General features: G+C 38.3%; 1 protein-coding gene across 1 annotated transcript in view; it reads right to left on the reverse strand.

The window, feature by feature from the left end:
* Nucleotides 1–23,130, reverse strand: part of CarT (Carcinine transporter) — a 47,868-nt gene that overhangs the window by 19,672 nt on the left and 5,066 nt on the right. Inside the window, exons 2-5 of the mRNA XM_065232849.1 lie at nt 18,707–18,931; nt 12,032–12,208; nt 10,311–11,161; nt 10,028–10,247 (exon numbers count right to left, since the gene is read on the reverse strand). Of these exons, the coding sequence (XP_065088921.1) occupies nt 10,028–10,247; nt 10,311–11,161; nt 12,032–12,208; nt 18,707–18,931 (1,473 nt within the window). The remainder of the gene's footprint in view (nt 1–10,027; nt 10,248–10,310; nt 11,162–12,031; nt 12,209–18,706; nt 18,932–23,130) is intronic.

Below are 23,130 nucleotides of genomic sequence, written 5' to 3' on the forward strand. Positions count from 1 at the left end.
ACACTATGGCTTCAAATTGACACTACAGTAGGTTAAGTACAGAATTAGGTATAAATTAAACTCATCCGCGCATATGCGTAGGTACATACTTACGCATATGCTTCTATAATCGTCATAACCCAGGAATAAAGGAATAAAGCATAAACGAATGTAATTTTACGTTCATCCAACAGTGAACTTTATGATAATGACGACTTCTTTTTGTACAAAAGCTTAAGCCCTTTTTAAAAGTTGGTCATGAAATATTAGAAAATGTTCTTCAACAATATATTTCGACTATACCAACCGAATATAACTCCAAAAGTTGCAAAAAAATTGTTGAAAAAGTTTGTTTCCAAGCCGGCTCTTGTACAATTTGAAATCTCCCATAATAACCGAAAATTTTCAAATCGCTTATATTTCCAATGGGGCAGGTTGGGGCAGGCAAACTCTTCAGTACTTGTTAGAGTACACTCAAAACTTCATCCAGAGCTGAGAATTATCCTGGGAATGTGCGAGACTCGAAAGTTTGTGATTAATAAAGTTAAATTTTCATTAATTTTCAATTATTTTTTTTCTATTTTTATTTTTAAATGTTTTTGTCTCCATCAAATTTCCAAATGGATTTTATTTTCGGAAAGCATATTAAATTACCTTTCCAACGATGTATAATGATGTGGTAGTTATATGATAAATAGTGGATGAAATTTTATTTGAGTGGTAGTGTATTTTTGCGGCAAAATTTGTAGAGTTGGTTGGAAATGCTAACATGAAGCTTTAGTGTGATGATTTATTAGCTAGAGAATGATCTTTAGAAGAGGGTAGGTGGATAGTTCCGTTAGAGTACGGCAGTATGAAAATTGAATAGAAGTTGAAAATGAGCGAAGGGCCATTAATGCGACAGTTTTTAAAGATAGACGCACATTTTTGCCTAGCCCGTACGATGTACGCGGGGACTTGAAGTATGTCTCCAAGTCCACAGGCAAAAATGTGCGTCCCTCTTTTTGCTCATAAACTGACTGCGGCTGTAGAATAGTTCTAGCGACATTTTCATCACTACCTAAAGCCCCACGTTGCGAGAGCATTTCCAGTCGATGGTGTGTTATAATGCAGTTCTTCTTTACCCAACTATTGTGTTGCTCCTCTCGTCATGACCAACGTGATCATCTCAGAGAGAAAGCAGTAGGGTGGTTGTTGCGTGCTGTACCATCATCAGCATTGTTGACGGCTACTCCCGCCTTGAGTTGTTACATTCAAAGTGTTTTTTATGTTACTTCATACGCGAAGTTAACGATTTTCAGAGTTGGTTGGAAATGCTAACATGAAGCTTTAGTGTGATGATTTATTAGCTAGAGAATGATCTTTAGAAGAGGGTAGGTGGATAGTTCCGTTAGAGTACGGCAGTATGAAAATTGAATAGAAGTTGAAAATGAGCGAAGGGCCATTAAAGCGACAGTTTTCAAGATAGACGCACATTTTTGCCTATGTTAACTTCGCGTATGAAGTAACATAAAAAACACTTTGAATGTAACAACTCAAGGCGGGAGTAGCCGTAGTCGATTTTTTTTATTTTTGACCGCCTGATATCTGATAGTGCTGCGGCGTACAATAATTTCGTATTCTTTGCGAAATTTAGATCTAGAGATTGCTTAGGAAGGGGCATGCTCGGCTGGGTTATCAGGCCTTGATTGTGACTGGAATTCGTTTGAGATGAATTCGAGAGGGCTTTACTGGTTTGAGCCAGGATCTCAATCATGAGAATTTGACTTCAGAGAGAGTACTTTTTGAGATCAGAGTCGGACATATACAGCACACTCTTTTAGATAGGTGATGCGGATGACGATCAGGGATGAGAATTTGAATTCTTGTAAGTTGTTTACGTTGACGTGTGCTTTTTACTGGGATTCCACGCTTACACTGTGCATTTAAATTCGTAAATTTTTGATGAGAGCAAAAAAATGAATTCTGTTTGTAAACAAATGTGGATGTAATGGTTGCCAGTATTCATTAATTTTCGCTCAACGTTTTGACAACTAGGTCGACATGCAGAAACACGCAAATACACTTTCCGACACCCAAAAATACACAAGAAACACAATCAACACACACGGCCAATCATACCAACTCAGCGACTGAAATTAATTGACTCAGAGAATTTTCTTTCCATACGAAATTTACTCAGATTTGGAATAAACTGCAGTTACTCACAAGCTATGAGTAACTGCAGTTTATTCCAAATCAGAGTAAATTTCGTATGGAAAAAAAATTCTCTGAGTCAATTAATCTCAGTCGCTGAGTGGAATTTTCACTTAAATTTGACAGATGGAAATTTTTCAAATAAACCTGCTATTCCAGTAGATTTGTTTTCTGACAGACATGGAATCAATGTTGACAGACACAGCCGTATTTCGGGCTGATCAACATCAGAGGGATTTCCGAACATCTTAATGTATGTGAAAATTTAGCGGTTCACCGAGAAATGTGAGTGATAATTACTGATTTATTGAAAATTTCTCTGCAGCCAAATGTCCGTTTGGTTTGAAGTTCAATAAAAATCTATGGGAGCTAGGTACAGACAAAATGACATCTGTTGAACTTAAATTGGTTCAGCCATTGCCGAAAAAAGAAATTAGTGCGTATTACTGTTTAAATCACAATTTATTATTCTCTGGAGGCGAACCAGCCTAAGGCTGAAAGCCTCCTAAATAAAGCTAAATTAATTAATTAATTATTATTCTTGGTCACATCTCAGGAACCAATTGCCCGATCGGGATGTTTGAAAACAAAATGCAACATATTTCACTCAAATCGGCTTAGCCATCACCGAGAAAAGTGAGTGAATATTATTGATTTATTCAAAGTTGGTTGGAAATGCTATCTAACATGAAGCTTTGGTGTGATAATTTATTAGCTAGAGAATGGTCGTAGAAGAGGGTAGGTAGATAGTTCCGTTAGAGTACGGCAGTATGAAAATTGAATAGAAGTTGAAAATGAACGAAGGACCATTAATGTGACAGCGCAAGTCAAACGCACACTTCTAGCGTCACTTTTAAAAAAGGTCCTAAGTAACAAATGTAAGCAAATCGAGCTAAGCGATACCAACTATTGCTCTTCTATTATTGTATGTGATACAAAAACATCCATCCAAATTTACTTTCATTTATTTAAGATAATCATAGGTCATAGGCGGTGGCAATCTTAAGTTAGGTACTCTACTCTGAAATCTGTGAAAGGGAATCTTGTATCATGTAGAACAAAACGTCCAATGTAACACTCATTGATTATGTCATTGCGAAAAATCGTCCAATGTAACGTGTCCGATGTACAACTTGACTAGTCAAAACGTCCTATGTGCTTTTTTTATATATTGTAGCATGAATTTCAAAGTAAAATTGTGATTTTACCGTTTCTGCTGAATTTTCAACGTTATTATTCACTGACTACATTAAAAATAGTATTTCAAGATGTGTTGTTTCTAAACCGTTAATATAATAATTTGTCGAATTTCAACTTCAATTTTCTCAAAATGGTGGAGGGGAAATGTTGGCTTCGGCAATACCTTAACCTATTATCGTCAGGGGGGTAAACAAAGTCCTAGAGCACTTAAATTTGGCCAATGGATGCTCTCAAACACAATGTATCCACATACCAAAATTGAGCCCTCAAGGACATTGTTCACCCCCCTGACGTTAATATACTGCCGAAGCAAACATTTCCCCGATAGTTACATTGCTCTATTTGAAAAGTGACGCGAGGTTTATTTGCCGATGTACGCGGAGATTTGAAGTATATCTTCAAATTTACAGGTAAAAAAGTGTGCGCTTGGCTTGGTCATATACTGTCAACTTCTGTGGAATAGTTCTAGCGACGTTTCATCACTACCTAAAGCCCCACGTTGCCGAAAGCATTTCCAGTCGATGTTGTGTTATAATGCAATTTTTCTTTACCCAACTATTGTGTTGCTCTTCTCGTCATGACCAACTTAGTCATCTCAGAGAGAAAGCAGTAGGGTGTTCGTTGCGTGCTGTTCCATCATCAGCATTGTTGATGCCTTGAGTTGTTACATTCAAAGTGTAAGACCATTCTCTAGCTAATAAATTATCACACTAAAGTTTCATGAACCAACTAACACTGAAAATCGCAAACATCGCATATGAAGTATCATAAAAACACTTTGAACTTATGTATTGCCAAATTTAACTGTTTTGGCCATATCTCTGGAATCTAATATCAACACTCCGGGTCTTAGATCAAAAATGTGTTTTTCAAGTGATATTATAACTTTTCGGTACACCTAGACCAAAAGCATTTGTGAAATCCTTTAAATTTCATTGAATGTCCAATAAAGATATCGCTTTAAAAAATCCAACTGAAGTAATATGCCAACGATTTTCATATGACCATCATTTAAGACACATAACAAGCTGAACATTGCATTAGGTCCTACGTAACATTGAACGATTCTCTTCGTAGACTTTCTCTTTCGTTAATAACTTGAGTACATAACCGTTTCTTGTTGTGTTTGTCGTATTAGATGCTAGATAAAAGCTTTTTTTTTTATCAGTGGGCTGAAAATACCTGGGAATGTCTTTACCTGGCCGTGGGAATACAAAGAGAAAGTCGATGAAGAAAATCTGCCAATATTACTTAGGACCTAATGCATTGTTATGCTTGATATTTCGGAGAACAGTAGCCACATGGAAAAAAACGTGAGTTTTATAGTATAATGAGAGAGAGAAGGATTAGTAATTTCCATTTAATTCCACTACCTGTATTTGCTTATCCTTGACAGATACGCGTATTTCGTCTACAATGTGCAGACTTCTTCAGTGTCTTGTACTAATAGTCGATTATTAGTACAAGACACTGAAGAAGTCTGCACATTGTAGACGAAATACGCGTATCTGTCAAGGATAAGCAAATACGGTAGTGGAATTAAATGGAAATTACTAATCCTTCTCTCTCTCATTTTACAGATATTCCACTAAGACGCCCACATTCATCAGGATTCATAAGTTTTATAGGGTTTTCTAATAGCGCAATTTCATATGAAAATACATAGTTTTTACGTGGCATTTTTGATCAGAGAAAGGAAAACATGATTTTAAAATATTCCGTTATAGGGATAAAATCTAATGTCAGGGGGTTAGAAGGAAAGGGGTGTAAGGGACTTTGATCGATTCTTCTCATCGACTTTCTCTTTCGTTAACAATTCAGCTGCAAACACATTCCTTGATTCGTGTGACATTCTGGATGCTAGTGATCATACTATGTGGCAGAAATAGCGCAAAATCTGTTTATAAAGCTGTGGCTATCAAAAGAGAAAGTCGATGAAGAGAATCGATCAAAGTCACTTACACCCCTTTCCTTCTAACCCCCTCATGTATGGCCTACTAAAGCAAACCCCGCACATTACCTCTCTTTTTCAAACGGATTTTTTTCACAAAGACCAATGATCAATTTCTCGGTATTTTTTCCCGGAAGTTTAGCAATTTTCCCGATTGTGCACATCTATAGATGTTCGTTAAATCGAATGCGATTGCGGCGAAAGGGTCACTTGGTTAAATGGCTCATGAATACAACAGCAGCATTTTTGCTAGATTATGATGTTTATGCTGCGTTCCAAATCATAAAAAAATGCCTATGTTTTATTTACTTTGATAATTAATGTTCCATTTGGTAAATTCTTCTTTAATTTAACATTTCGAAAATAAATTATAATGTTCTGTTGTCGATCGTCCGATGACCTTTCGGTTTTGCTGAGGGTCCATTTTTTCATGATGAGATAGAAAATATATTTTTACATGTAAATTTTTTCGAGAATCTAAGGAAAGATCTGATTTTCAATATTTTTAGAAAAAATAAAATCGTTTCGGAATTATTTTGTTTTTTTCGGTGCGGTAAACTTTCCCCTAAATTCACCTTGGAACTTATCTCAATCGCCATGAAATTCACAAATACCTTGAAGTTTTATAGTTGAAGATGCTAATTTCAAATAACAGACTAAAGTGGTAATTTTTATACGATAGATGAGGAGATGAAAGTATAGAATTTGTCAAAACTAGCGACAAGAGCTACTCCTGAAATACCTAGGGGTTATCGCTAGAATTCCAATTCCTGCTCCTATTTCTTAAAAGTGACAAGATACCGAAAACCCAGTTCAGTCCAAGGTCATTAAAAACATTTCGAGGACCATTTTTTTCCGGAGAGAGGACGAAGTATATTTTTTTCCTGATTTGTCACCGAAATTCCCGGTGATTTAAAATTTCCGGCATTTTCCGGTTTTCCCGATACCTCGGTTCACTGGTCACCCTGAAACTGTCATCGCGAATCAAACAGTTTGATGATGCTTTTCTAATAGTTGAACAAGAATATAGAAAGTGGCATTGATATCTCACATAAAGTTATTTATGAAAAACAAAATATGTTTCGCGCTATTGGTTGTTTCATTGGCAACAAAACGCGCCGAAACCGTGGCAAAAATTGTCGCCATAGTAATTAAACACCGTTTATTTGTTCCATTAATTGAACAAACCAAATCAATACTTAGATGTATATTGAAGTATATTATTAATCAAGATTTATTTCAAAATCTTTTGAGGCATAATAAAATGCACATCAGAAAGGTACATTTTCTCACTGCTCACTGAACAAAGCCAAACAATCACTACGTGTACACGCTCAAAGAAAAACAGCCAAACTTGCTACACCTTCTTCTTATTCTTTTTCCTCGCATTTCAAGCTTATTGCATACTATTTCATATTAGCTTATTGCGTGCTTTCAACTTAGTGTTCTAGATGCACTGAGAGCTTTCGATGCCTGTACCATTTTTGCATTAGTATAATTGTGTGGCAAGTACAATCATACTATATGTCCAGAGAAGTCGACAAATTTTTCAACCCGAAAAATTCCTAGACCGAACCGACAATCGAACCCAGCCACCTCCAGCATGGTCTTGCTTTATAGCTGCGCCTTTACCGACTGAGCAAAGGGGGGCTATTTTGATTAAAATCCAAATGCAAAAAAACTATGAAATGAAATTCGTGTGTGCCATTTGTGTCTCCCTCCCAAGTTTCTACTACAGATGAATTCTTAATTAATTTATTTTCGATATATACCGTCGGATTTGATAATGAGTCATAAATAGAGGATATTTTGTGAAAAAAAAACAGCACGGCCAACGAGTTTCAATTTTGAACAAATTCATTGAAACATCATTGGATTGACTTCGTCTTATGGATGAAGGTAAAAATAGAATAAGACAAATGGATTCGTTTAGAGCGCTTCTTTTCTTTTTTGAGAAAATTGGGTGTAAATATTTGTCTATAAGAACGCAATTGACCTTGATTTGTAAGTTTTGAACTATCGTACCGAACGTATGATTGATTGGTTTGCTGGAAAATCATAGATATATTTGATGCTTTCTGCTTGATGGACCAAAAATAGTCCCTTAGGCCGAAGTTGTAATCTCCCTTGTTTATAAATTTTGATAGACTATGATTCCATTATGATTATGATGATATTTTGTTATTAGCTTTAGAATAATACAGAGGCGTCACCAGTAATTGCTTTTCACACACATTTTCATACCGGGTGATCCAAGTGTGACGCCCTGAGGGCATAAAATGTTGAGTGTCCAGCCCCTTGCACTCAACAAGACCACTAACCCAGTGGGCTATGTTGCCCCCATCGAAAGTTTACACCACTGCCTGGATAAATAAGAATTTGAACTAGTTAGTTTTGTCGGTCTCGTTGGTTTTTCCTCGTGTGATCATCCAAAAACCCACTTTGGGTTTTGGGCCCGGTAATCGTTTTGTCGGTTCCGTCGCGTAATCGAGTGGAAGTGATTTCGATGGAGGAGGAAAGCAAGGAGCGCGTTTCCGAAATTTTTCTTTGAAGTTCTCTGGACTTCTGTGAAGTTCCCTTATTGTTTCTGAAGTTTTCCTAACTTCTTTTAAGTTCTTTGGACTTTTCTGAAATTATCAGGACTTCTGTAAGATTAATTTTCCTGAAATTCCCAATCCAAATAATTTACGCGGTTCCAAGGTTGCACTGAAGTTCTAGGAATGTTATTGAAATTAATAGGAACAAATCAAGATCTTGAAAGAATAGACTTTCCAAAAAAAATCGGAGCTTCCCTGAAGTTATTGTAACTATCCTAAAGTGCTTGACTTTCCTCTCTCCTTTCTTCAAAATCTCTAAACTTCCCTGAACATCTCCGAACTTCCCTGAAGTTTTTGGAACTTGTCGAATGCCCCAACAATCATTCTGGAGTTTATGGAACTTTCCTGAAGATCATGCAGTTTTCAAGTTTTCGGAACATCTCTTAAATTATCTAGATTTTCCATAGTACCTCAGAATATCTTTAAATTAATTTATCTGCTTAAAAGTTATCTGATCTTCCTTTAATGTGAATAAAATTTTCTCGTGGTCTCGGAACTTCTTTAAAGCTTTTGCAGTTGTCTCAAACTAATGGAACTGCCATGAAATTCTCTGATCTTTGCTGAAGTTTGCATTTTTTTTTCTTAAGATTTCGATATTTCTCTGAAGTTTATTGAACTTTTCTTAAACTGTTCCGGCATTCTCTTGATGGTCCACTAATTTTCAGATGCACTTGGAACTTTGCTGAAGTTTTCGAAAATTTGTTGAGGTTTTTTTCTTGGTTTGTTTTCCGTCGATCTTGTTTTCCGTGCTGAGCACCAATGCTACCGACGCCAGGCCAGGGAGGCAGCTCCCACACCTAAACCATACCTATCGATCCATCATCTCATGAACCGGGGACCAACGGCTTTACTTCCTTTCCAAAGGAAGGCGTGATCAGAGATGTTATGCCTCAGAACATCCCGGCGGCGCCGACTGGGATTGAACCAAGGCCCTTTGGGGTAAGAGGCAATCACGCTTACCACTACATCACCGGCACCGCTGCTGCAATTTACTTGTAGTTAATGAATCTTCCCTGAGGTTTGTTATGTTCCCCGGTGCTCTTGGAGCTTTCCTGAAGTTCTCGCAATTCTTCTGCCCAGAAAATAATGAGACTGTCTTAACCATCTGAAAACTTCCCATTACTCTAGTGCCTTCTGTTAAATTCCTGATATATTTCTGAAGTTTTCTTAAATTCTCAACTCACCCTTAAAGGTCTTTATGCCACCACAAAAGTATGGACTTTCTTTAAGTTTTCGAAATTTTCATGAATTTATTGGAAATGATAAGCTTCCTGAAGCTCTTGAAGATTTTTGTTTGAGGTTCCCACAATTTATCTCAAATTATCTGGACTTCTGTGAAGTTGTCTGGATTTCCTTTATATTCGCTAAATATCCTTGAAATTCTCAGAATTTCTTGAAAGTTCCTGCACCTTCTCTGATGTTAATGAAACCAGTTTCTGAAATATTGCCGAAGATTTCCCAATGTTTCAGTAGTCTGCTGCTCCAAATTTTACATAACTTACCTGATTTTTTTCTGAAATGCCCTGAATTTCAATGAACTTCTATTAAGATCCTGAAAATTTCCGGAAGTTATTGGAACTGCCCACATGACCCCTCATGTGTGTCACGAGGCGGCTGGATTAGTAGAATAATTTAAAGAAAAATCCCTTAACAAACAATATTCAGGCTGGATTAATAATCAAACATGATTAAAATGTGTTCTTCGGCCAACAATCTGCCTTTATCATAGACAATACCTCAGTGGATCATTTTCCGTAATCAGCACTTTTTTGTTATTATAATTGTTTTAACACATTTTAGGCATTCGTGACTTGGCCGGGGTGAGACTAGAACTCGTGTCCTTTGGCGTGAGATGCAAGGATGATTAACACTACGCCAGGCCAGTCCGAGGGGCTTTGCTTGATGGACATTCTGCCATAAACAATAATCATCAGTGATGAACTATTTGTCTTGATTAATAATCTACGAGCTATAGAATAGCAAATTGGTGGAAATTTACTGTATCTCAAATTCCAAAAAAAAACATTTTCTTCTATGATACTAGACATCGAATTTGAAGAATATTGAGTTGTCGAGAATCTGCTCCAAAACAGTCGGTACTTACCAGATACGTAATGAAAGGAATCACAATCAGGCCCAGGCCTCCAATGTAACTTGAAGTACCGATTCCGACTCCTCGAACTTGTGTCGGATACAGCTCTCCGGCGAAGGGATAGATAATGAGGAACGATGCCGAAATCATCGATTTTGACAGGAGATAGAGGAACAGTGTCTCCATCACGGCATCTTCCGGAAGCACTACCGTCGCCACGCAACTGATGCCACTAAAATGTTGAATTATTGTTAATCATAAGATCATCACAGTTCTATTTTCCAACTCAACCTACCCCAGTATCATCAGCATACACATGGGCCACCGACGACCCCAGCGGTCCATTATGATCCAACACACCACGTAGCTTGGAATCTCCACCAGAGAGGATAGGAAGAAGCTCAAATATTGATTTTCTCCCAGCGATGGCCCGTAGTAGCTCAATCCCAGATATACCGTCTCGTTCACGAACCAATTCAACGTGATAAGTATAGTTTTCAGTCTCATGTTTGGCGTCCGGCAGAGATCGAACGCTCCTATCGAAACTTCCTCCTTTTTCACTGTCCTATTCTTCTCTGCCTGGACCCGTTTCTGCAGCTTGTTCTTGAATGCCGCGGGAAACTGTTTTCCATTGACTTTTGCCATTTTTTCGAGGATTTGTAGCGCTTCTTCGAGTTTACCCTTCATCAGCAGCCACCGTGGTGATTCGGGCATCACAAACATATAGAGAAAGTAGAACAGGAATGGAACCGAGGTGTAGAGGGTGAGTTCTACCCAGTCTCGGATCAGGTAGGTTACCCCGGCCAGCATCATCAGCCCGAATGTGTAGAACGTGCACGTCATGACGGTGACGAACGACCGATAGTTCGGTCCTACCAGTTCGAGAGCGATGATGAACGGGATCTGGTACACCGCTGGGATGGTAAGGCCGACGATCACTCTACTGAAGGCCCACATCCAGAAGCTACTGCTGGCAGCGGTGATGAAACTCCCAAACAGCAGGGTTGCCAGACAGCAGAAGTAGGATATTCGTCGTCCGGCGCGGTCATTCAGTAGACCGAACAAATACACCCCGGCCGGTCCTCCGGTGTTCAGGGCCACTAGTCCCAATGTGGGATAAATGTCGTACTCGCAGACTAGATTGTACTGAAATTAAAAAATGGAATGTTAGACGTCTTACTATTCTACACTGGAGTCGCTTTTTACGCGGGTGATACGTCCCGCGTAAAAAAAAACCGCGTAAAAAAAAACCGCGTAAATTCCGGAATCCGCGTAAATTCCGAAATCCGCGTAAAAAAAACCGCGTAAAAAAAAACCGTGTAAAAAAAACCGCGTAAAAAGCGACTCCAGTGTATTTTGATTTCAAATGTTCCCACAAGTCTGATGCTTTGACACCTGTTGAGCGTAAGTACAAGCGGGAGGAGCCCATTCAATATCCCAAACTCATGGAACTTCAAGAAATCTGATACGCTCATTGGAAGCATATTTGCATAACCTGTACACTTGAACTGAACACGTGACGCCGGTTATGTTGACGCAATTCTCTATTTAAAACCACCATGTCATCAGTGCCCGCATTTCCACTGCTTTCGTAAATATGATACGTACGCCACTTTAACAACTCTTCCACCAAAAAGAATAAGTTCTCCACAAGTGAAACCCAACCCACGCACTCTAGATACAGTATTAATCATGAGTTATCTTTTTTCGCTCGTTATAAAACAAATCAATAAGCTGTACTTTATGTGGATCTATCCAAATTGTTCAACTTTGATAAAATACGTGAAATGTATCAGTCTCGATTAAAATTATTACGAACGGGAAAAATCAATGCTTATCGAAGTATAACGTTATACACTGTCGGCCATTACTGTAGTTTCTATTCCCAGCTAAGAACGGATAGGGTTCAGTAGCAACTCACTTTCACCTTGAACTAAGCTTAGAAAATTTCCATCCAGCCAGCAGCGGAAAATAGGCAAAACAGAAACAGGAAAGGACAAACCACCCATCACTCACATCAATCACAATCGATGACATCACGATGCTGCTGTTGTATTCCCAGCCATCGCGACAGTGCTCCACCGGCCAGGAGCTGTTGGGCAGAATCGTCGACGGATCGACATTGTCCGCCAGAATCGCCTTCCAGTCCACTGCATATCGGGTGCATTGGCTGAACTCCTCCAGTCCATCTCGCTGCGGGTTAGAACGAAAGGAAATTGACAATAAGCGTTGGGCAGTAAGTAGGTGAACTAAATGACAACAACGTGGAGATCTGGTGTAACACTTGCTACGAACCGAAACGGTGCTGGTTGCATCATAAGAGGGCATGCGTAGGGTAATTTCGAACTTGTTGCATGTAGGTGCGTTTTGGCATCCTTTCCTATCCCCACCAGTTGCAAGCAATATAATAATTCTTGATGAATTGAGAAAGATATCGACAGTGAGGGCGTAAACGCGATGATCGATTCTCTTTGTCGATTTTTTCTTTTGTTAATAACTCGCTAAAATTAACGGTTCTCGGTGCGTTTGCTGTTGCTTTCGAAAGCCAATATAACCTGTTACAACCCTGCATTGAACAAATTCAACAAAATTGTTTCGCTTAGCTGTAGCAATGCAAAGAGAAAATCGATGAAGAGAATCCATCATCGCTTATACGCCCTTATGCATGCTCACTAGAGTGTTTCAGCGTTATATGGAAAAAAAAGTCAAAGTCTGGAATTTCAAACGCTACCCTCTGGAATGGTAGTTTTGGGGGTCAGAAACACCCTGCCAAAATTTGAAGTCATTTGGTTCACGGGAAACCCTCGCTCAAACGGCTTGAAGTTTGTATAGAGTTCTCCAGATGCACAAAAGTGTGTGTGAGACCGCGCGCTACCTTTTTAAGTATTTGTTATATCGCGATACCTGTTTGGTTCTTCTTCTTTTTGATTATTATATATGGATGTTAGATTTTAGTGTTCGTGAGATTGCGCTTGGAGATCTCTATGGGGAAAATCGACAAAATGTATGGGGGAGCGAGCCACTTTCACATTCGCGGCTCAAGGTGGCGCTGTAGTGTGTCGATTTTCTTCGTGTACAAAATGTAGCATCTAATTTGATAAAATTTACACATAAATCAATTTTACGGATGTTACGGATCTTCTCACGGACCATCTGGTGACTACTCAGAGCCATTGAACAGCTAATGTATCTAAAATCACCATTTAACTACACTCCACATAGTTGCAGAGTAAAATCAAGGTCTACTTTGATCAAATTTACACAGCAATAAATTTATCAGATTTTCCGGATCTTCCAGTGGGTTATGTCGTGACCACTCGGAACAATTGAACCGCTAATATAACAAAAATCACCATTTTACTACATTTCACGTAGTTGCAGAGCAAAATCAAGGCCTACTTTAATCAAATTTACGCAGCAATACATTTTACGGATGTTCCGGATCTTTCGGCGAGCCACTTGGAGCCAGTGAACAGCTAATATATAAAAAATTATAATTTTACTACATTATATACAGTTGCAATGAAAAATAAAGGCATACTTTGATGAAATTTACTTAGCAACCAATTTTACGGATGTTCCAGATCTTTCGGTGGGTCATCTGGTGACCATTTGGAGCCAATGACCAGCTAATATTTCAGAAATCACCATTTTACTGTATTCCATATAATTGCGGAGGAAAATCAAGGCCTACTTTGATCAAATTTACACAGCAATCAATTTTACGGATGTTCCGTATCTACCAGCGGACCATCTGGTGATAACTCGGAGCCATTGAACAGCTAACATATGAAAAATCACCATTTTACAACATTTCTCATTGTTGCAGAGAAAAATCAAGGCCTACTTTGATCGAATTTATGTAGCACTAAATTTTACGGATATTTCGGATCTTCCGGCGGATCATCTGGTGACCACTTGGAGCCATTGAAACGCTTATAGGGTTACGGTATGTAATGTGGGTCTAGTCCTTTCATTCGGCCTATCACGCAAATAAATAATTAATTAAGGAATATTACACAAAAAATAAGGAAAATATTGATCACTGATGATTGATAAATGTGTACCACACACAAATCAATTTATATCACAACATTTCAATACATTTTCAGCTCTCGTAAGTAATAAAACTGGTTGAGAATATCACTCTGTTCGGAGTTTTTAGCCGCCATGACTTCTAAGGTTAAGATGGGAAGGTTGCACTGACGATCATCAAATGGCCTGATTATGGCATTTATTGAATGGAATTACCTGATAATACACACTAGACGTAAAACTCACAGTTACTGTTTGAATATTTTATGTTTATTTTAATTGTTTAACAACGTTTTCACAAGTAAATCATGGACCCAACTTTAGGGACACATTTCTTTTCTATGTTCCTAACTTTGGCCCATGAAATTCATTTGACAGCATATAGCAATAAGAGTAACGTCAACAATGTGGTTTGCATTTGGATGATAAGGAACGAACAGGAAGGGAGATTTTTTCTGCCAAATCTGTATAATGAACATCACAATGTTTTGATTTAGATATTCTGCGGTCGAAAGACGATAAGCGAAATTTTTAATTTTTAATTTTTAACTTGAGTGATTTAATGTAGTTTTCGTAAAATTTTCTCTAAGAAATGTTTTGAGGAATGAAGAGTATTAAGTTAACAGTGATAGTGATAAAAAAAATACATAAGAAAACGTTACCAAGAGCGTTTTTTTTGAGAATCAAACAGGATAGGACGAAGTTGCATCCATAAATAGACCCAATTTGGGGACAATAGACCGATATTACATACATTTCCCTGGTGAGTTTTTGTCTTAAAAAAAGTAAGTTTTTCAACTTTTTGCGGTTCCTGATAGCAAACGACATGATAAGCATATCTAAGCATACCATTTAGCAGTAGAATATCGTTTGCAGGTAAATTAATTGATGAGTTATGATTAAAAACGTAATCTATGGCTGCATATTAGACCGAGGTTAGGGACGTATACCCTATATCTAAAATCATTAATTTACTACATTTCATATAGTTGCAGAGAATAATCAAGGCCTACTTTGATCAAAAATACATAATAATCCAGATTAAGGTTGATCCAGGTCATCGGAAGGCCTTCCGGTGGACGCTCAGTATTTAGAACCAGGTTATGGGTTGATTTTGTTAAGATATTAATCAGCACTACCCATAGATGCCTGTTGCTGTGGATTTTCAGCGCCACCTTGATGTAGACGACTGGTACCTTTTCTTCCCCCGATGGCCTCTCGGAAACCCGGAATAAAACCGGAACCACTTGGCCAATCTGTTCCAATTTCTAGTAGACCAAAATTTCGAACATTTTTCTACTCACTGTGAAAATTTCAACCAATTTCAAGATTAAACAAAAAAGTTATACCTATGCAAACATTGCTATTCGTATACCTGTTCGTAAAAATAAAAACTGCACAAGCGCGTTAGGCCCTCCCCAGAAGTAAAGCAGGTGGTGTTCGTTTGAAACGCTAATAACTTTTAGGAGGTAACTCGGATTCACATCCGGTCTTCAGCCAAGATGTTCCCAATACTTCAAAGGTGCTACATTTTGTACACGAAGAAAATCGACCCACTACAGCGCCACCTTGAGCCGCGAATATATAGTGGCTCTCTCCCCCATACATTTTGTCGATTTTCCCCATACAAACTTCAAGCCGTTTGAGCGAGGGGTTCCCGTGAACCAAATGACTTCAAATTTTGGCAGGGTGTTTCTGACACCCAAAACTACCATTCCAGGGGGTAGCGTTTGAAATCCCAGATTTGACCTATTTTGAAACAGTCTAATGCTCACTGTCATAAGGTGCACAGTGAGACGAAATCAAAAAAGTGGGACATGAGTGTAGCATTTTGATGTCTTGTAATAAATCTCATATAAGAAACTACCGTGGGATCACCATCATCTCGTGTACACCCAAGCTCTTTGAATCTATCATAAACAAAAATATCTTCACTCAAATAAAAAACCGAATAACAACTGCACAAGACGGTTTTTAAGGGTCGTTCAACTACCTCAAACCTACTGGAGTTTGTTCATTTCTCATTAAATGCAATGGATAATGGTAACCAAATTGAGGCTCTTTATACTGACTTCAGCAAAGCTTTTGATAAGCAGGACATTCCCATGTTAATTTTCAAACTGGAAAATCCAGGAATTGAGGTACACTTACCCTGATCAAATCGCCAGAAAATTGTCAGATTTAATGATAAAAAATTTAATTTGATCTATGTTATATCAGGTTCCCCAGGGATCACATCTAGGACCCCTTAGGGTTCTTATATATGCCAACGACATGAAGTTATTTTTAGAAATAGAAAACGAAAATGATTTTAATGTTTTTGCTTAAGAAGGGGAATACACTAAGATAAAAATAAATAACTTTTTTATTTCTCGTTAAAATCGATGAACATCTCTGGAAACACTGTACTAGAGATAAAGTCATTTTAATAAACTTTGTCCAAGACAACAATTTTCTATCTCTCAAGTGGACGAAGATAATCATCAATTTCAACAAGACATTATTTAAGTGTATACGGGGGTATACCCAGACAACCAGAAGTCGTATAACAATGTACAGACAGTATCATAAATTGCTACAGTTTAAGTCAAAATCGCATATAAGAACAGCATAACTCGCATTATATTTAAGTTAAATCGAATAGAATATAAATTTCCGACTTACATGCGATTACTTATTTTTCCGTCGTACTGTATCACAAATTAGATCGGATTACATCGTAAGACTTTTCAAAATGAATTTGTTGTTGCAGATTAAATCGCATAGGATGTTAAATAAACTCGTTTACAATTAAAATAAAATATGGACGTATATGGCCTCCACTTTTGTACCAATAAGCCATTTCTTTGCATTCTATACGAATTGTTTGTTTGTATATATGTTTGTATATCAAGAAAACAGCTTTAAATATACTTGCATTCTGGTTATCTGGGTAGAATAGCTATTGAGTGTAGCATTTTGATGTCTTCTAAAATGTTTCTGGATTTTTTGAGTACTTTATTTGAGTGGTGAAAATTTTTCATAAGGGGTTTTACAAAAAAATTCACCACTCAATTAAAGTACTCAAAAAATAAAGAAAATTTTTACAAGACATCAAAATGCTATACTCAATAGTTTCGTTACAAATGACCATGTCATACTTTTTAGATTTCGTCCCACGGTGCACATTGGCGTAGCTAATGGGGGTACCAAGGGGGCCAGGCCCCCTCCAGAATTATCTAGCAATGCCGTTTGTATTTACAGTCAACTCTCGATATTGAAGGAGCCATCGAGTTGGGATATTGAGTTACGGTGGTCAATTTTGGAAATTTATATAGGAAAAGTGGTTGATCAAGTTTGCGAGAATGTCGAAATAGAGAGAGATCGTGTAAGGGCAAGTTTACTGTACATCATTAAATTAATAGTTTTTTTAAAAGCTCTGTGACTATGGCATGACCAAACACTCCCGGGTAACTAACTCAGTAAGTATTATGAGACCCCTGAACTGTGTCGCAGGGCCGGCATGTTACTGGGTATTCGGAGGGGCTACGTGGACAAAGTATGAAAATACAGAAACATTCACATTTTCTAACACATTTATTGCCCTTTTCTGAAGCGTGTGGGTGTGGGTTTTCACAAATATGTGGCGTGTATGCGAGGGTTTAGAAAATTTAGTACTGTAGAACTCATTGCTGCAGCGGGATCTACTACGGCGTCGTGACTCTGGCGTTGAACCACACGGTTGCTCCTGCTCTACCGTGTGACCGGAAACTTGCGGTGTGGGCTGCAGACAGTGTTGTTGCAGCTTTGGGAGAATGGCGGATCTGGTGGCGTTCATCAGCCACATACGGCTCAGTAGGCATTGCTGGGTCGTTTAGCTGGCAGGCGTCTTCCGTCGTTGACGGCATGGCCACCTTGGCCGAGCCGAGACGGAACCCTCCTTGGCAATTAAGGTCAACGGCCTGAGGGAATCGTCCCTGACTGACGATCGGGGATCATTTGCGATTAGGCTCGGAAGCCATCTTGACTTGAGCCATCTTGAGCCGTGTGAGACCGTTTTATTTACAGTACGAGGTACGAGATACGAGGTCGTGAACGGAGGCAGTCCAACATCCCAGAAACCCCAAAGGGGGGGGGGGGTACACTTAATTGGCACTACACTTTACGGTACCGGTCTACACGGACGCCTGATTAGAAGGGTTTTGTTTTAGAAGATGGCCACTTGCATGCCTTTTGCCGATCATTCTCCATTTTTAATATAAGGCTACGATTTTCCTATCTTTAGTATCGATCGAGTTTTTTGCAGCGGTACTAACCCTCTCGCTGCTGTGTGTTGCCTTCTATCTTTGATATTAAAATACGTGAATTTTCCAAACAACAACAACTCATACACACGAAAATCCATGGATTGTAACCAACTGGTTATAACTCAGATTTTTTATTCGCATTCAAGTCAAACCATTTAGCATTAACTAAACAAATCTACTACCGAGATTTATTGCACAGCACACCTGACAAACATCTCCAAGCTCAATGAACTATAAGCTTCATTCATAAATCATCACATGCAGTAATTAAATCTGAATAACAATGAGTCTCTTGCTGTCTCTCTCTGGATTTAATTGACTACTGAATCATCCAGTAAATGATACCCAACGCACCCACTCAAACACTCACCTCAATCGTTGGAATGCCGTACAGCTTCCGCTCCTCAGAGCTAAAGTTCTGCAACTCGGGGATCTTACACCAGTACTCCTCGGGAACGTCGGTCATGAACAACTGGTTGAAGGCGCAAAACCCGCACGGAATGCACGCCGGAAGACATATCAGCCACAGCAGCAGTTTCTGGTAGCGACCAAACTCTCCAATTGCCGGTAATAGCTCATCCAAATCGAACGGTTCCTGTCATGCGGTTGCATCATCATCATCATCATCACATGGGGGGGAAGAGGACCGCAAATATAAAAGGAAAAAGGATTAGTGACGCTAATCGTTTCGCGGTTTAGTCAACTAGTTTCGAATACGCCATCCGAAAAGCCCTTTATTCACCGCCGGTCAAGAAAGGTAGGTACCCGTTCTTGACAATTTCACAGTGCAAATAGGCCCAACCTCTGGCATGGCACGACACCAGCCATGAAATACGGAAATCGGTCACTTTGTGTCCTTCTATACGCTGGTGCTAGTGCTGGTGGAAGTGGAATGCTAAGTGATACTACATGTGGATCATTTGTTTAAACGGATTAACGCTTATTTGATGCTAAATACGCTGCGTCGAGCTGTAGGGTAGTGCCGATTACGAAACTGCCTACTCCTACACTCGCTGGTCGTCATAACCAGCACCAGCAGAAGTACTGACGTAGGAAGGCTTTGTTTTGCCACATGATATCTACCCCGCCCGAGCTGGAAGAGTGATTTTTTTTGTTCAACGGTATTCTGTTACAGGTGGTGGCATTGAATTTTGCTATAAGTTGATAAAGATATCACAGCTTATAAGTCAATGCCGGGGACTGGTTCTCTAATGCACCGGTGCGCACAGTGGGAAAAATCCGGTATTAGTTGATGTTAAGTGATTTTCTCTAAATGCAAACGGGTGTAGTTCGTAAGCCAACCAAACCCAAGTAACCAACAAACCCGCTAATTCACCTTTTTGCAATATAAGACCAAGGTTAACAAAGGGCATGCTAAGCTTTATATTGCCGCATAGGGGTAAGAGGGGCATAGTGAACAGGTGGGGCATAGTGAGCATCCCGTGCACCAGCTTGGACTTCCGGCCGTTCGGAACATTCGGAAATTTGTGTACGCCAGGTAATACAAAAACGTCTACTAACAATGTCGCTCAAAGAATCATACTTGCATTTTACGGAAACCCATAAAGACGTTAACATTAGCTTAGCTCATTTGCAGCCTTACGGCCAAAAAATTGTAAACTTCTTAGTAAATCAGGATCCCATAATGTTTGTATGATTCACGAAAATGTAAATCTAATGTTGAACAGCCTGAAAAAAGATCGAATATTGTGTGATCACACTATTTATACGGAACAACTTCTTTGCAATTTACAATCTAGAACAGACTTTTGAACGTGCATGAATTGTTACGATACGTCATTATCCGAAACAAAATTATTAGAAAAGTTGGAAGAGAAACAAATATTAGAAATGTCATTTGAACAGTGGACTACGACTGATAGGTGTAATATCATAGAGGTACACTACCGATCAAAACCTCCCTTAGCTCAGTCGGTAAAGGCACAGCTACAAAGCAAGACCATGCTGGAGGTGGCTGGGTTCGATTCTCGGTTCGGTCTAGGAATTTTTCGGGTTGGAAAATTTCTCGACTTCCCTGGGCATAGAAGTATGATTGTACTTGCCACACAATTATACTAATACAAAAATGGTACAGGCATCGAGAGCTCTCAATTAATAACTGTGGAAGTGCATCTAGAACACTAAGTTGAGAGCACGCAATAAGCTAATATGCCATACGCAATAAGCTTGAAATGCAAGGAAGAAGAAGACACTATCGATCATAAGTTTAAGGACACCCCCAAAAAACCATGCAAGTATCCTGATGAATGTGGGCGTCTTAGTGGAATACCTGTATAATGAGAGAGAGAAGGATTAGTATTTTCCATTTAATTCCACTACTTTATTTGCTTATCCTTGACAGATACGCGTATTTCGTCTACAATGTGCAGACTTCTTCAGTGTCTTGTACTAATACTCGACTATTATATTCGAGTATTAGTACAAGACACTGAAGAAGTCTGCACATTGTAGACGAAATACGCGTATCTGTCAAGGATAAGCAAATAAAGTAGTGGAATTAAATGGAAAATACTAATCCTTCTCTCTCTCATCATGCAAGTATGTTTTGTTCAATGATCTCTCATTTTACGTTCAATTTTCGAACTCCAAAAGATATTTGAATGGTATGAATGGTATAGCATAAGTTTTCTACTACTACTTTTATTTCAAAATTTGGCCAACCCAATTCTGAGAAAATCAGTCACGATTCTTCAGAGTAAATTTTGAAAAATATTGTAACTTTGGGTGAACTTTTAGCACACAAAATTTGAAAATTATATTGAATGATTTGCCAACGAAGAAAGTTCTTTTCAATACCTTTCAAATGATCTATAAATTGGTATGATTGGTAATATTGAGTTTAAAACTTTGCCTTCTGAAGATTATTATTTTTTCTTTAGGGCAAAGTTAGACAAATTAATATATCATGATTTAAAAAAAATAAGCAAGCGGAATTCTTTAAAAAAAAAAACAAACAAACACTAGAAGATGGCAAAGTCGTTGTTATTTGCGACTTTTCTGAAAACTACACATTTGTCCTGTAATATGAGGTTCAAAGCTATCATTGAAATAATTCTCAATGTAAAATTCATCCTTCTTCTTCTTCTTCTTCTTGTTCGCATTTCAAGCCTATTGCTTAGCGCACATTAGCTTATTGCGTGCTCTCAACTTAGTGTTTTAAATGCACTTCCACAGTTATTAATAATCGAGAAAATTTCCAACCCGAAAGATTCCCTCCACCGGACCGGGAATCAAACCCGCCGCCCCCGGCTTGGTAATACCGTGCCTTTACTCACTAGACTATGAGGCCCCTAAATTTGAGGCAATTCATCCATTTGTAGTTAATATTCATGCTAATGGTACATTAAACCACTTAAGTTTTGTGGTTATTTCGAACATTTCAAAGCATGACACAGTAACAGTTTCCAACCCAAAATTGTCAAAATCGGAAACGATCCTCAAAAGCAAAAAAAAATCAAATTCATTTTGCCATAAATGATTATTTTGAATATTATCGATTGCAGAGCCTAAAACCACGATATTATCATCAATTCTGCCAAATGTAATAATCTTCCATCGCCCTGAGTGAAAAAAAGCAGCATAACACGTTCCACAACGGTATATTTGTGTAAAACGAAAATAATCATTTCGCATTTGATACTCAAAATCATCTCCACCAAGATGATTATGAATATTTATATGACAACAGAACAGGCGATAATGAATACGCATCTTTGGATGAACAAAAACAATTGTTGGCTTCGATACTCAGCGGTTGCCTTGATCAAAAGTATGTTCTCATGTCAAAATTCAAATTCATGCAGGTGATTGGTTCATCTTTCAAGGTTGCAAATGAACCCAGGATTGGTTCAGCATATTTGAGTGTAGAAGAGATGATTTTCATCAGCACTTTCTTCTTTTTCTTCGCATTTCAAGCTTATTGCATATCGCATATTAGCTTATTGCGTGCTCTCAACTTAGTGTTCTAGATGCACTTCCACAGTTATTAATTGAGAGCTTTCGATGCCTGTACCATTTTTGCATTGGTATAATTGTGTGGCAAGTCCAATCATACTTCTATGCCCAGGGAAGTCGAGAAATTTTCCAACCCGAAAAATTCCTAGACCGGACCGGAAATTGAACCCAGCCACCTCCAGCATGGTCTTGCTTTGTAGCTGCGCCTTTACCGACTGAGCTAAGGGAGGCCAGCACTGATAAGTATAATGTAGAAATTGAATGGTATTTTTTTTAACCTTAACCCGCATACAATTGGAGGCGAGAATGGCAACCAGAGCAAGTTTAGCTAGGCAATACGAGCATTCTATAACTGTATGACTGGCCAAATAGCCGTAAAGAGGATCTTCAAACAAAAATGTCATTTTGTAATATTTCTACGGAGGAATACAAAAAGGCTGATAAGGAATTTGATCCGATTTTTAGGAAAGTGAAACCAATTCCTGGAACTCGAAAATATCATTGCTATATTCCAGTTTCAGTTTCAAGCAACCAAATTGCATACACCCAAAATATTAAATGTATTCAAATGATATGAGTTGTAAAAAAATAAATAATGTTTCTTATCTCACCAATACAAATCTTTAATTTGACAACATCAACGTGTTTCTATTCGGCTGCATCTAAATAGAAACCGGCAAGTATGACAGTTATCATATCTGAGAGTGAATTATTTGTTTTGTTTTATTTAAAATCATTAAAAAAAACATCTCGTTGCTGGACATTACGACTAACATTTGAAAATGGTGTAAAATGTTGAAAATTATTATTACTTTTATT

The sequence above is a fragment of the Ochlerotatus camptorhynchus genome, unplaced genomic scaffold (genome assembly GCF_037179485.1).
Source record: "Ochlerotatus camptorhynchus isolate MF236.1 unplaced genomic scaffold, CSIRO-AGI_Acam_v1.1 ptg000036l, whole genome shotgun sequence".
Taxonomy (NCBI): Eukaryota; Metazoa; Arthropoda; class Insecta; order Diptera; family Culicidae; genus Ochlerotatus; species Ochlerotatus camptorhynchus.